The sequence below is a fragment of the Melanerpes formicivorus genome, unplaced genomic scaffold (assembly GCF_026170545.1).
Source record: "Melanerpes formicivorus ecotype bairdi unplaced genomic scaffold, bMelFor1.0.p_v2 SCAF_1, whole genome shotgun sequence".
In the NCBI taxonomy this organism is placed as follows: Eukaryota; Metazoa; Chordata; class Aves; order Piciformes; family Picidae; genus Melanerpes; species Melanerpes formicivorus.
The window spans coordinates 59,135,446-59,151,453 of NW_027142353.1; the positions used below are offsets into that span (position 1 = coordinate 59,135,446).

The 16,008-nt window shown below is 40.5% G+C and overlaps 1 protein-coding gene across 1 annotated transcript in view; it reads left to right on the forward strand.

Moving 5' to 3' along the window:
- Positions 1-16,008, forward strand: part of GUCY1A2 (guanylate cyclase 1 soluble subunit alpha 2) — a 194,957-nt gene that overhangs the window by 118,380 nt on the left and 60,569 nt on the right. The window contains 1 exon segment of the mRNA XM_068144850.1: positions 1,017-1,160. Within this exon segment, the coding sequence (XP_068000951.1) occupies positions 1,017-1,160 (144 nt within the window).

Sequence of the window (16,008 nt, forward strand, 5' to 3'; positions counted from 1 at the left end):
TAGTCCTTGCTGAAGCTTTTCTGGCATTCCTGTAGTGTTGTGGGCAGGGTGAAAGCCATATTAGTTATGTAACAAAAGACAAACTAATCTTTGAGTGAGGGCTGAGTCTTCTTGGGCACATGTTGATGGATTGTGTGCAGAGCTTGTTGCAGATGCAACGAGCAAGCAGACTGCAAAACACAATGCTGTCAATAAAGATGCAGAACTTGAGGGGTTTGTTTCTCAGACTGCCTTTATTTAGAGCCAGAGGGCTTCTGTAATTTCTTTTGCACCTGCTTCCTCCTGAGGGACAACTTTCTTTAAAGAAAATCAAGGATAAGAGAGAGGCAAGAACTGTTTGAAGAGACCAGAGGGATCAGTCTGGTGAACTTGATGCCTGAAGGTAGGGAATTCACAGTCAGGAAGCCTGCATAGCAGAGAGATGCAACAATCCTTACCTGAAAATAAGGGAGATAAGCACAGTCAAGTCTGTAGCAAGAGCATCTCTTTGTAAATTATCCCTGTACCAGGACGAGCTGCCTGCTAATGAGAAGTTACAGGCTCTTCACTGTGTTCTGTGGTGATGTTTTGCTTTTTCTAATTCTCTTCTCGATACCCTTTTAATAGCAGAGCAAATAATTACTATGAATTATAATCGCATTAGCACTATTCTTACTCAAACAGCAAACTGAGGCAGGATAGTGTCAAACAAAGCAGCAAACAATTTCTAATTTAGGAAAATTGAGCTTTCTGTATTACTGCTGCGGGAAAATGTCATGTCTCATCTGATGGCATACACTGTTCTAGATGTAGGGATCTTCTGTGGTTATAATGGTGATGAACTGCTATGCAATTGCATGTCAGGTTTTGACTGCACCTGCTTGCAAACTCAGGTAATTATACTCCGTTGTTTAATTGCCTACTTTATGGATGTTTTGCTCGCATGTTTTAAGCAATGCTGTTTGATTGCAGATAAGTAATGGTGAGGTTGACTTCTTATTACCATACTTTAATATTTGATTGTCTGATTGCTGCAGGTGGAAACAATAGGTGATGCGTACTGTGTGGCAGCAGGGCTCCATAAGAAAAGCCTTAGTCATGCTAAAGCCATTGCCCTGATGGCACTGAAGATGATGGAGCTTTCAGAAGAGGTTCTTACTCCAGATGGGAGCCCTATTAAGGTAACCCTTTTGCTCTTTATTCTCTAGCTAGTCAGTGATACATGGACCTGATTAATTCTGCTACATTACATCAGTGTATCACAGTCTTTTCTATGGACATGCATTTCACTGGTGCCCATCAACAATCATGTCTTACTTCAGTAAGCACAGTAGACCACACAGACTAGCTCTCACCTTATTTTATATACTAATGCCTATTTGTGGCTGGAGGCCATTAGATGGGGCAGTCCTGGAGCCCTTTTTCCAGTTCAGTTTAGTGTGAGAAGAAAACGACTCACTCGACTCAGGACTGCCCCATGCTACAAAAGAGAATATGTGATCGGACTGGGGAAATTCAGAAATAGACTCCTGATCTGAACTTCAGCACTGGCAGAGAGGCTGTCGTAGAATTCTGTGACAACAATGGGCCACATGCTGCTTTTCTAAACAGTCATTGACCTATATGAAAGAATGTGTAGGCTGTCTACTCTTTTTTCAGCGTTAATGTGCTTCCTTCCCACGCTACTCCAGTTCCTTTGCCTGGATCGGTACATGAGGTAACAGGAGGTGGAGAACCACATATCCTTTTGTACCATTTTAAAGTTCCACTGCTGTTCCGTTTCTCTTGATCTTATACCAACCTGGTAGCTTCTGGCATTTGGAACTGGTTATGTTTAGGCAGGAGATGGAGATTCAGCATTAAATAAACCCCACCATAGAGATACATAAGTGCCTTTCTTTTTCAAGGGTCACATTACACATTGTTCTCATTATGTACTTGCTCCTGTTTCTGGTTAAACTGTTCCTCCCGTGATAGAGACCTTTTGTTTTCAAAGAAAATGGGGACATTATGTAGGACAATTATTCAACACTCTCTGAAACCTTTAACAAAAGCCATATGTAGCTGGATGAGAAGTCTGGACAGACTGGACAGACTTCTCATGGGATGATTTACATCATGGTTGAAATACAATCTGTAAATTGCACTTCCTTATGTTTATTAAAAATAAGATTTGAAGCCAATTTCCCCAAGATTGAAAGGCTTTTGAAAGTTTAAAACTTGACAGTAAGGAAATAAGACTTTAAAAAATGTAGTCTGGGATGCTGCTGTGATGCTCCTTAAGCAACACAAATTGCATACTCATGAGTTCCAGCTCTTCTCTGCCAGTGTCAGCCCTTATATTGAATGTGTCCAGAGAAAGACAACAAAGCTGGTGAGGGGTTTGGAACACAAGCCCTATGAGGAGAGGCTGAGAGAGTTGGGGTTGCTTAGCCTGGAGAAGAGGAGGCTCAGGGGAAACCTTACTGCCATCTACAATTACCTGAAGGGAGGTTATAGGCAGGTGGGAGTTGGTCTCTTCTCCCAGGCAACCAGCAACAGAACAGGAGGACACAGTCTCAAGCTGCACCAAGGGCAGTTTAGGCTGGATGTTAGGAAGAAATTCTTCATAGAGAGAGTGATTGGCCATTGGAATGGGCTGCCCAGGGAGGTGGTGGAGTCACCATCACTGGAGGTGTTTAAGAGGAGACTTGATGGGGTACTTGGTGCCATGGTTTAGTTGATTACATAGTGTTGGATGATGGGTTGGATTCGATGATCTCAGAGGTCTTTTCCAACCTGGTTAATTCTATTCTATTCTATTCTATTCTATTCTATTCTATTCTATTCTATTCTATTCTATTCTATTCTATTCTATTCTATTCTATTCTATTCCTTGAACTATTTATGTATCATGAATCCAGATTAATTGTTCCACTCAGAAAGAAGAGTGTGGATAGAAAGCACCCAAAGTAGATATACCATGAAATGAAGTAGCACAGTATCCAAATGAAAATCTGTTGAATTCTGAGTGCTGTGGGCTTTAAAAAGTATTTATTTGTTTATTGAAAAGCATCCATATATAGAAACTAATAACTTTGTGGGAAAAAAGTAAATATTCTTGGACTATGGATCTTGTAGAACATTTTTGAATGTTTCATGTGGACATTGATCACATTGAGAATAAGCATTAATTATACCAGTCTTTCAATTTTGATATCAGACTGTTTCACACAAGCAGTAATGTAATCCTGTGTAATTTTCTGGATTGTTTGAGGATTTCTCTATGTTTCCAATTACTATAATTAGTTAATAGATTCTATCTACACTGTCACAGGCTGGGATAGTTGTCTTCCTTCTTTTCACTTTCTTTTGAGTGATTGGTGGAATCCTAGAGAAATTTTGAAGGTGCGTGTTTTGCTCTGGGAGTCACAGTTTCATAGAATCATAGAAGCAATAAGGTTGGAAAAGACCTCAGAGGTCATCAAGTCCAACCTATCACCCAACACCTCATGACTAACTAAACCATGGCTTCAAGTGCCATATCCAGTCCCTTTTTGAACACCTCAGGGATGGTGAGTCCACCACCTCCCTGGGCAGCCCATTCCAATGGCAAATTACTCCTTCTGCGATGAACTTTCTCCTCACCCCGAGCCTAAACCTCCCCTGGTACAGATAGAGACTATGTCCTCTTGTTCTGGTGCTGGTTGCCTGGGAGAACCAAGCCCCACCTGGCTACAACCTCCCTTCACGTAGTTGTAGAGAGCAATAAGGTCTCCCCTGAGCCTCCTCTTCTCCAGGCTAAACAACCCCAGCTCCCTCAGCCTCTCCTCATAGGGCTTGTGTTCCAGACCTCTCACCAGCTTTGTTGCCCTTCTCTGGAATTCATGACTCTTTTCATTACTGCTTATTATTTTTCAGAAAATTCCTCATGGTTTCAGTGGCAGCATAAGAAAACCTGTAAAATGCATTACCTGGTAAATTGTGTTTAGAAAACCTTCCCTTTCAAATCGACGTCCTGGCTTGATTTTAAATATATTAAGGCTAGTATTCCTCTCAGATGGATATCTACCCTGTAAAACTACAGAAATAAGGACTTTTGGAAAAGTCTCCTTTAATTTCTCCTAGTTTAGGTGTCTAGGATGAGATGAATCATATCCTAAAAATGTGTCCTTTCTGAGTTGTCTGTCAGGGAGAAGTCTATGGACATAACCTAAATGTGACTGTTTAAACTGTAAGCTTCTGCACTCTGTCAGATGAGTCCTCCTAGAAATAGCAAAGAACATACAGTTTTTCTTAGTGGTTATGTCAGTGATTGTTGTGGTCAAAGACTGCCTTGCTGCATATGAAGGAGTACTGCTTGTGTCCCACTCTGGAGTCCTCAACAGAAGAAGGACATAGAACTGTTTGACTGGGTCCAGAGGAGGTCCACAAAAATTATCAGATTGTTGAAGCACCTTTCCTTTGAAGACAGGCTGAGAGAGTGGGTGTTATTCAGCTTAGAGAAGAGGCTCTGGAGAGTCCTTATAGCAGCCTTTCAGTATTTGGAGCGGGGTCACAGGATAGTTGGAGAAGGACTTTTCACAAAGGCATGTAGTCATAGCATGAGAACTAATGGCTTCAGACTGGAAGGAGATGGTTTTAGATCAGACATTAGGAAGAAATTCTTCCCCATGAAGATGGTGAGGCACAGAAACAGGTTGTCCAGAGATGATAGATTCCCCATCCCTGGAGACATGCAAGGTCACATTAGACAGTGCTCTGAGAACCTGCTCTAGTTGAAGACGTCCATGCTCACTAGAGTTGGTGGGATTGGACTAGGTGAGCTTTAAAGATCCCTTCCAACCTAAAGCATTCTATGATTCAATTGTCTTCATGATTTATAAACTGAAATGGGAACTCTAGCAGTCATTCTAGAATCTATACCTGAAGTTCAAAGAACATCTAGGTACATATAACAGTTGCTATGAACTCAACTCAGAACCATTAATAAAGAGACTTAACTGCATTTTATGGTTACTTTACTGCATTTTAGAGGCACATCACTATTAGAATATTTAAATATTCATTAACATTAGATACAAAGTACACAGTGTTGGCTATAAGGCATTTATAAGTGGCCTGACTTCTAAACAGTGAATTAAATTGTAGTGCAATGTGGTTACTTGGAGCTGGTCCTGTTGATAGGGATAGCAAAGCAAGTACAGTATTTTGACCTTAATTCTTATTCATGACTCGTGCTAGCAAGCACGTAATCACATTTCTTTAGTCTTTGACAAGTGTGTTGAGTGTAGAATGCTGACATAATGTAGTTTTCTATTGAGTAGTTGGACATTTGAGTATTGATATTGGATATTTGGATATTTGAAAAGAACTTGAAATCAGAGGGCAGTTTTTCACATGCCCGGCATTTGGTATCTTTGGCAAGTTTCACGGGGTGCTGTGATTGAATTCTGACAGTAAGACAGCTACTTCACTAAATCCAAAACAATTTCTCAAATAATAATCCCTAAAAATAAGATACCTTCTGATCTTGAGGAGTAAACAAATATTCTGGTTTCTTTACCTCCCTGCCTACCCTTCCACCCCTCCCCCCAAAAAAAAACAACAACACACCCAAACAGCCTGGGTGATAAACTTTGATTAAATAGAAAGAAATAATTCTCAGCCATTTAATGGAATGGAATGGAATGGAATGGAATGGAATGGAATGGAATAGAATAGAATAGAATAGAATAGAATAGAATAGAATAGAATAGAATAGAATAGAATAGAATAGAATAGAATAGAATTAACCAGGTAGGAAGAGACCTTTGAGATCAAGTCCAACCTATCATCCAACACTATCTAATCAACTAAACCATTTCATATAATACATGACACCACAGTTACTTGAAGTTTAGTTTCTGTTAGTTGTCTAACACTTACAGCATAGTTATTCTGCTCTGATTGTGTTTTCTAGTAAGAAGCAAAATGACAGAATCACAGAAAGTTAGGGGCTGGAAGGGATCTCAAAAGATCATCTAGTCCAAGTCCCCTGCCAGAGCAGGATCACCTAAAGTCTCCTTGGTGTTTTCAGGGGATTTCTTTTCCAGCAGCATATTTCTTGCTTAAGGTTTCTGATGTCAGCACTGGAAACTGAGTTCAGAAATTATTTACCAGGTTTGTGGGGCATGACTGATACCGTGTATATTTAAGAGGGTAATTACTTAGGGGGCAACATGTTTTTAGTCAGAGTCATTATGAATCTGTTTGAGTTGTCCTGGTTGCAGAGATTTCAACTCTAGGGAAATCTAACTGCAGTTAGGAAATTTGCTGCTTTTTATCTGATGATTACTCAGTTAGATATGTCTAACTTTATGATTACAGTTTATGGAATATATGTGTTTTCCAAACTAATTTTGTTGTCATCTCAGGACTGAATCCAACAGAATGCAAATACTTGTCATCCCTGTGACAGCAGCAGGTAAATGAAATTGCACTTAAGAGTCTCATAAATTTAGGAAGGAAAGGTAAATGAAGGAATGAAAAAAAATAAGGATATGGTAAAAAATAGGATAGGAGAAAAACAGGACAAGATTTTCACTTATAAAGTGCATTAGCAGACAATCAGTTTCAATTTGTTCTCTATGTTATAATTTGAAAGTATTTATTGCAGTGATCACTAAAGCACCTTGGTTGTACAACCATGTATGTTTTATGAAGAATCTGCCCCTTAGAGCCATGCTTCTGTGTCCAGTAAGCAATGATGGACCTCAGGAATGTGACAAAGGTGTATGAAGCAGGTTTGGTTTATATCCAGATCATGCTCCCCAGCCCCTGAGTCAGAGCTCACAGCATGCTGGTGAGAGCACCATGGTGTGCAGCTGGCAGGTACTCAGGCATTTGACACTTCCAGCAGAGCCAAAAGCATCAGAAATGCACAAGCAGAATGGAGACCTGCGCTCCTTATCCCGGCGTGAATAGCCTGTGGTTTGCAGGCTAATGAAAAAATGTTCTGCAGACAGGGAGAGATTATAGTAGCCTCCACAAGTCCTATCATCAGTGTTGAAACATAGTCTGCTCTTTTCAAAAGAAATGTTTGTAGCAGAAAGTGAGCTCATCATTCTCCTGTGAGTGATGGAGAAGGTTTCAGGTCTCTGCAAGATTGTTTCTTTAAAACTCAGTACTATTTGAGTCAAAATCCCATTACTTTAGCATGAGCTAAGGCCTTAGTGCAAAAGAAGGGCTTTTGGACACTGCATGCAGGATTGGATATACATTTCTGTCCTTTCAGTGATACAGGATTTTACTCCAGAAACACTTGTTTAAGTTCTGTTCTGTACAACTAATTACATGTAGTGCCCTATGGCTGTAGTTTGAAAATATTGATTTAAACTTGCCTCCTACATTTAAGTGAGTGCTATCTGAATTTAGGATATGCTTCATATTTTGCTACATTTTTTTTTAGGTAAAGTAGAAATACATTAATTTTAATAGCTAAAGATAATGTTGCAAGAACAATTCTCAAGAGCCTTGACCTTCAGAGATAAAGGTCATAATGCAGATCTCATTTGATGTAATAAAATCCACAGGAAATCATCGGTGGCATCACTTTTTATCAAGCTTCAAATCTTACCTAATTAATTAATGTGCAGTGTATATTGCAGAGAAGCAGAAAGGCTGCCTTCTCACTTTAGTGTTAAAAGGTTTGCTCTGGCAAAACAGCCCTCATTTTGACTAACGAGATGACCCAAGAAGTTATTCTCAAAGTTGATCTGCTTATTGTTAACCTGTATGAGGGCGGCCCTAATAGGGTTGCAAAGGGATACAGAACTGGAAACACAGTAGTACAGTACAGTACAGTATCACTAAGGTTGGAAGAGACCTCGAGGATCGTCGAGTCCAACCTGTCACCACAGACCTCATGACTGGGGAGGGAGGACCCTGCTGCCCAGTGTGAATACTCCTGCCCACTGCAGGCGTAGATTTGTTGTGTCCAGGTGTTCCTGTCCAATACATAAATACTGAGCTACACCAGAGTAATTCAAAGCATGCTTAAATTATGTTCCTCTACAGCAAAGAAACAGCAGGTATCTTTGAAATGACATTTTACAATGGAATGAGAATTAGGCCTGCAAATACTATAAATGCAAAGTGAGGCAAATACCTACCCTCACATTTCTGTTTGCTCACCTGCTAATGACTAGTTCAGGAAATAATCTAGAATAGTACAGAATATTTCTAGCTGATTTTGGCTTCAATTTGATGTATTTGTGAAGTAGCTAGGACCTGTGTTTGCAATCCACATAGTCTGGTCCTTGGCTCAGTTGTTTCTTTATCATCAAGACAGAGAGCTTAATGAATTTAAAGTTTCTGAATTTCAGATGTGTGTTGCCAAACCTGTTCTATAGGACAAGCTATAGTATTAGTATGCATATATATATATAGTATGAGCTGCACTCAGTGTAGTCTGGTATTAGCACTATCAACACAGAAGCTGGTCTTTTATCTATCAGCTAGAGAAAGAACAGCATGGCAGAGGGACCATTTCATGTGAAGGGTGGGATTAACTTTAATTTCAAACACTAGCAATGTGAACAGCTACATTTAAACTTCTTAGTCCCTCTTTAAAGAGAGCAAAGCTATTTTAGTCTGCATTCATCTGATATTCTTTCAGTGCCTACTTTATAATGGAACATTTGAATGACTATTTGTCAGAAAAATCCTGCTTCAAGGGTGAATAAGCTAATGAGGCCTCAGATGGATGGTCAAACTCACTGAAAGGAGATGGACTGAGATACACGTTCAGATCTTTGGTCAGTCAGAGCATTTCCATTTGAATTTTAGATGTTATTTAGACTTTCTATATTTTAGCTTCCCATATATAGGTGACAATGTTTTACAAGTACAAACATTTCTGTAGCATGTGTAAGCTGTGTGGTTTTGTAGCCAGGAAGCTGCATTAGTTTCTTTTGTGCTATCTGTTTAAATACATGTGATCATGATGACTGGAACAATGAGTTTGATAAACCTCTGATCTCTGCTTGACAAGTGGTGAATTTTAATAAGCATGAACTCTGCCTCATGGCTGAGTATACAGAAGAGAAAAAAGGGCTCTGTGGATTGTAGTGGTTAATATCCACAGTGAGAGTGACACACTTTTGTGAATAACATGGAAACAGGTAATGGATTTCAGTGTGCATAGCATCCTCTGCCAGCTCACTAAGTATTCCCCTTTGCATTACCGTAGTATGGCACTTGGGCCCAGTACATAAGTAGAGTGAAAGTGCCAACATTTGCTTGAACATACACTTTTTTAAAGTCTAAATGTAAGGGCCATTCCCAAATATAGAATGAGGGAGAGTAGTTTAGCAAGTGGTGCCAGTGTAATCCTTTCCAGTGTTTCTTGCCTTGCTTTTAATTCAAACTGACATGCTCATTTTATAGCAATTTGGTGGTTCATCTTTATGTAAGCAGTAGAATGTTGTCTGGTTTGTTTTAAATTGTGAGAGGCTGACTGCTGATGCAGGCATCCCCATCAGCCCTGTGTGAAAGCTGCTGCATTACAGCAGTGCTCCTTGCTCCATCTGTCTCCTAGCAACTTTGCCTTGTACCTAATGTCTACATCAGACTCTGGAAGGTATATAATATCATATCCTATTTCAGGATGTGTATCTGAAAATTAGAAATTTCCTTCTCTTATCCAAAAAAGAAAATAACAAAATACCAGAAACAGTCCCAGAAAATAAAGAACTTGCATTAAAAGACTTTTGTTTTTGGCTAAAAATGACCAATCAGGCAGTGCAAGAGTTCTTAGTTTCACAGGCTTACCAACATTAGGGCAGCACAGCGCCTTTGGGGTGCATTCAGAGCCGCACGCATCAGGAGGAAGCTTGGCACTTTTTCTTGAGAGCATGTTTGTGAGATAGTGAGCCAAAGTCAGCTGTGGTGATGGTTCCCTGGGCTTGAGGAAAGTTCATGATGCCATACCTCAGTTTGGCTCAGTGCCTTTGGAAATGTGGAGTGAGAAGAGCTGATCTGTATTGAAGCACGTCTCCCCAGGCAGCTGAGAAATTGCAAGTTCTGTAACGCTGCCGTAGGGGAATATTCACTTTCCTCCACCCTTCAGTGTTTTTCACTAGAGTGCTTCCTTTTGTCTGATCTTACTAATTATCATTTGCTTTTAAAAAGCAAAACCCCATCCATTATTTGCAACTTTAATAGTTCTGAAGAGACTTCACATCCAGTCATATGTTACACCCACTGTGCGACAGTGTTACTGCTCCTGTCTTGCAATAACAAGGGTTACTGGGGTTTGATGGGACTGGAGGGTGCATTGCAGCAGCTTTTTGGAAAGGGTTGGTCTGAAAAATTAGATTGATGTATATTCTTCTGAAGAAGGAAGCTTTCCAGAGGTTTGGCTGTTCTTTCAGGGGACATGTATGTCTTGTTTTAATCAGGTACTTAAATAAAGTCTGCAGTAGATGATAAAGGTGGATTTTCAAAGCTATGAGTGCTTTATCTTTCACAATGTAAGGGTCAGCCTGCTGCGCAGGACAGAGCCATAGCATCAAGATTGCTCACCCAGTCTAAGCCTAGCTCGAGATAATGAGAAGGTTATGAAGATATTATGTCTTTGATTGCTGGGATTAAGAGATCTGAAAGATGAGCAGAGAGCTAGTTAGTATTGTGAGGATTGCTGAGAAGAGTTTTTGTCTTTGGACTTGCATCAGCACCTATCTAGACTTGTCTCCATTGCAAAGATAAAGGATACCTTATGGACTTTTTGATTGTTCATTAGTTCACAGTGACTATCGATTCACAACTCTTTGTGACTCACAGTATTTAGATAGAGCTGAGCATAGAAACATCTCTGTAATTCATCATAAATCCTGTTCTCTAAGGTAGACAAAATTGTACTATGATGACCTTATCTAGCTCATTACTTTGTCCAAGTGTCTCACAGTTAGCAGACAATTTCATTTCCTTCTCCAGGTGATATAGGTACAGGCACAGGGAAAACCAGCAAGGGTTTCAAGTTTTTTATTCCTGCATGGTATTTGTGGCCACAGGATGTGCAGCTGGATTGTGGGGTTAGGGTTAAAATCAGGATGTGACATCTCTCACTGGTCTGATTCTCACGGTTCAGCAGTTGTTCCAGACACAAATACCTCCAAGTAATACTCCAGATGTCTGTCTAATAGTAGAGCTGGTTGAGAATTCCCATGGAAAACACTTCTTGGCTGAGAACACTGAATGATTAAAACCAAAAACTTCCATGAAGTCTTCCAACATTCTCATCAGGCAAGTTTACCAGATTTTGGTAAATTTCTGATCAGTAAGAAACTTGCTCCAGAAGAGTAAGTAGATTAATTGCTAGGATAATCACTTGGGGAAAAATACTCCAATTTTAGAGTAAAAGTAGAATAAAGCATTGAAGTTGTCCTTCATGGAAAAAAATCCTACATCCTGTACCAGTCAGTGGAGAACTTCCATGCTGAATCTGAGATTTTTGGGGGGTTTATTACTGTCATCAAGTCTTTTTTCAGACAAAAAGTCTATTTTTTAGCCAGTAAAGAGTATGCCAATCTATGCCATGAGCAGCCAGCTTCTCCAGGAGAATGTTGTGCAAAATCATATCAAAGTCAAGGTAGACAATATCCACAGCCTTTCCCTCATCCACTAAGAGGGTGACCATGTTGTAGAAGGAGATCAGGTTAGTCAAGGAGGACCTGCCTTTGATAGATCCATGCTGACGGGGCTTGATCACTTGGTTGTCCTGTCCGTACTGCATGATGCCAGCCAAGATGATCTGCTCCATAATGTTCCCTGGAGCGAAGGCTAGGCTGATAGGTCTGTAGTTCCCTGGATCCTCCTTCTGTTCCTTCTTGTGGATGGGTGTCACATTTGTTAATTTGCAGTCAAGTGAGACCTCCCCAGTTATTCAGGACTGCTGATGAATGATGGAAAGTCACTTCATGAACACTTCCTCCAGCAGCCTTCAAGGCACTCCCTTGAGTGGATCTCACCAGCCCCATAGACATGTGTGCCTCTGTAGGTCATTTGCCCTTGGATTATGAGGGGCTTTATTCTGCTCCTCATCCCTGTTATTCAATTCAGGAGACAGTTTCCTGGAGAGCAACTGGTCTTACTATTAAAGATTTCAGAAAGAAGTCATTCAGTACCTCAGCCTTTTCCTCATCCTTGGTCACTATGTTTCCCTCTCATCCAGTAGGAATTCTCCTTATCCCTCTTTTTCTTTTTTATTTCCTAGATTTCTGTTCTCTTCTTTTGCTCATTGTGTCCTCCTGACACATAAAAATGAAAAGTTAGGTTTCTGCTATCAACTACAAGGCTATTTTTCTTACCTCTTGCAATGGAGATGGAAAACATTCCACAAAAACCTAAATGAAGGTAGTTATATAGCACACAAGCCTACAAGGACCCACAGAAGATGAGCAGTAATACACCAAGAACATAAAAATAGGGCTTTATTGGCTTTTGTGCAGTCCAGCCACGTAGGCGTGATCAGAAAATTCTTGCTAGGCTTGAATTGCCACCTCACTGAGTTAATAGGCTCAGGTGATCCTAGAGGCCTCTGAGTGGGATTAAGAGGGGAAAAATGCCTTGCCCTTCTCAGCTGTAGAGGTGGTTGCTACCTGAGCATCTGTTTTTCCAACTGCTGAAATGCCATCAGGCATCTGCTGCCCTGTGCTGCATTGCTACAGCGTCTGCCTGTCTTCCTGTGACCAAGCTGTCTGTGCCTGCTTTTTGGTCTTCCTACTTTAAAACTCTTCTGTCCAGTGCTAGTGATATTTATTTATTACTGTCATCTCAGTTATGGACGTTGTCTTCTGTAATCTGGTCACTATTTTTGTTTTGTAGCCACTGTTACATCACCAATGTATTCTTAAAAAATATTTTTTATGTCCCTCTTCTAAGTATTCAAATAGTGAAACACCCTAATCCAAGTGTTTGTCTGGGGCCACAGTGTGCCTTGAATTGTGCTTTGGGGCAGCTAATAAGACAGATCTGCCTTCTCCTTTGATCTAACCCTCCTCTGCAAGAAACAGATGATAACATCTCCAGGAGCTCTCCAGTGTGCAGAAGTAATGTATCCTGGAGAAGAGAAGGCTCAGGGGAGACTTTATTACTCTCTACAACTACCTGAAGGAGGTTCTAGCCAGGTAGGGGTTGGTCTCTTCTACCAGGCAACCACAAACAGAACAAGAGGACACAGTCTCAAGCTGCACCAGGAGAAGTTTAGGCTGGATGTTAGGAAGAAGTTCTTCACAGAAAGAGTGATTTGCCATTGGAATGTGCAGCCCAGGGAGGTGGTGGAATCACCAACACTGGAGGTGTTTAGGAAGAGACTGGATGGGGCGCTTGGTGCCATGATTTAGTTGATTAGATTGTGTTGGATGGTAGGTTGCACTCGATGATCTGGAAGGTCTTTTCCAACCTGGTTAATTCTATTCTATTCTATTCTATTCTATTCTATTCTATTCTATTCTATTCTATTCTATTCTATTCTATTCTATTCTATTCTATTCTATTCTATTCTCCTAGATAATGGACTCAGGCACTCATGTCCCAAGTGACAGTGTTGCTGTAGCTTCCTCTTTCTTTCACCCTGATGCAGGCTGGATAAAAAGATTCAAGGAGAGCCTCTTTCCATTTCTTCCTTCTCTTCTCTCCCTTATCTCATACGATATGAATAGTTTGGGATAAGGTGCACTGCACCATTTTATACTGCAGACTTGCTGTTACACATTTAAAGGGCATAGCTTTCCTCTCCCTGAACTATTAGCTGTCGTGTTCCTCTAATATAATTTTGCTGGGAGGATTATGTTTGCCGCAGGGAAAAGCCCCCTTGACACAAAGCTTTTTCATCTTGCAAGGGAGAGCATCTCAGTAGTCCTTCTCTTCTCTGTTCCTGGATTGCAATCAGAGGCTTGCACAGAGTTCTGGAAGAGCTGCCTGTGAAGTGTCTCATGGAGAAGAGTGTCTTTCTCAGCCCCACTGGGTAATCCTGTAGATATGCTAACCTTTATGCAGATCTGGCTCTGTATTCTGGCATCCACTGTTGGGGGATTTTTAGAAGCAGCTGCCAGCATCTCTTCTGCAAGACTAAGAAGAAAATATATTTGTTAATGGCAATTCTCTACTTGTATCCTTCCTGCATTCCCTCTAACATACACATTTCTTAGAAGAAAAATCTGTCTGCAGTTTTAAGCACCAGCTGGAAAACTCTGTCACATAACTGTTGTCATTATTCTGTGCTAAACAGTGAGTCATTACACTGTGCTATATTTGAGTGAACAGTTAGCTGGGGGGTGGATGCTGGAGGATTGTACTTGGCCTTCTGTTTGAAGTGGACAAGTTCAGCAACGTTGTTCAGCTGTTTCAGAATCATTTAGTTCCCTAAGGAAGAATGCATTTCCTGTCATAAATAAATCCATAAACTAAATGCTTAGCAGCATTTAAACTTCCTTTCATATGAGACGTAGAGTATTTTGGAAAAAAATGCCAATACTTCAAAGAAACTTGCAACAGCTTCTTCTGTTCAAATATATTGCTTCAATTCAAACTAGGGTAAAAGTCATTCTAAGTAAGCAATCATCTTCAGAGTCTTCATATTGAATAGCCACAGGAGCTGGATTTTTCAAATGATGCAAACTCCATGTTTTGGTATATCTCATATTTGACTGTGGTTTTGCTGTAAAAGAGGAGGAGGGAAGGGGAGGGGCACCAAGCACCCCATTCAGTCTCTAGTTACCAGTTTTTAGAGACTGGGAAAGATATCTATAGAAAAACTGAACAACTTTTTTCTCTGTATTGCAAAGCTCTTTCCCTTCATGAATTTGCTCAAAGTAATACAACTGTGCTGTCCTGTAAAACTGAAAGCACATGGAGTGTCTCTGAGGCATTGAAATCAACACGACCTGTGATTGCTCAGTAGAAATAGAATAGAATAGAATAGAATAGAATAGAATAGAATAGAATAGAATAGAATAGAATAGAATAGAATAGAATAGACCAGATTGGAAGAGACCTTCAAGATCATCGCGTCCAACCTATCATCCAACACCACCTAATCAACTAACCCATGCAACCAAGCACCCCATCAAGTCTCCTCCTGAACACCTCCAGTGATGGCGATTCCACCACCTCCCCGGGCAGCCCATTCCAATGGGCAATCACTCTCTCTGTGTAAAACTTCCTCCTGACCTCCAGCCTGAACCTCCCCTGGTGCAGCATGAGACTGTGTCCTCTTGTTCTGGTGCTGGCTGCCTGGGAGAAGAGACCAACCTCTGTCTGTCTACAACCCCCCTTCAGGTAGTTGTAGAGAGCAATGAGGTCACCCCTGAGTCTCCTCTTCTCCAGGCTAAGCAGCCCCAGCTCCCTCAGCCTCTCCTCTCTGGATTTGTCTTTTTATATATTTTCCTATCATGGAATGGACTTTCTACAGGATGGAGGGTCTTGAAGGTCTAATCCAATCTGTCAGAACTTTTGTTTATTAGACACTTGAGTGCCTGAAGTATTAAGTATGTTTTTAAAAATAAATTATATTTCCATAGTGGCTGTTTCTTCCAGCTATTAAGGCACTTAAGGAATGTATTCTATAAAAACTAGATCTTCCTTAGTTATACTGAATTGCAAAGTGGGTGACTTGCACCTACCAAATTACTGCAGATGTTCGAATCTCTATGCATTTAGCTGATGCTTGCAAGCCCTAAATTGGTGTGATTTTTGACTCTCTAGCAAACTGTATCTTCCTGGACTTAATGACATGAGTACTAGCACCTATTCACCTTAGAAAATTAGTTCATAGCCAAGTTCACATCCCCCACACAATTATATTTAGGTTCAAGCAATAATATCAAGAAGTCTGAATCATCAGAATGAACTTAAATCACTCCTTTAAATATTCCACATTTATAAGTGTGTGTGTGTGTATACACACAGGCATTTACTTTCTCTGAAAGGCCAGATTCAGCAAACTTGTGTGTGACCAGTCTGCATATACACAAGGAGTTTGTAGCTTTATAGACTACTGCTATGGCA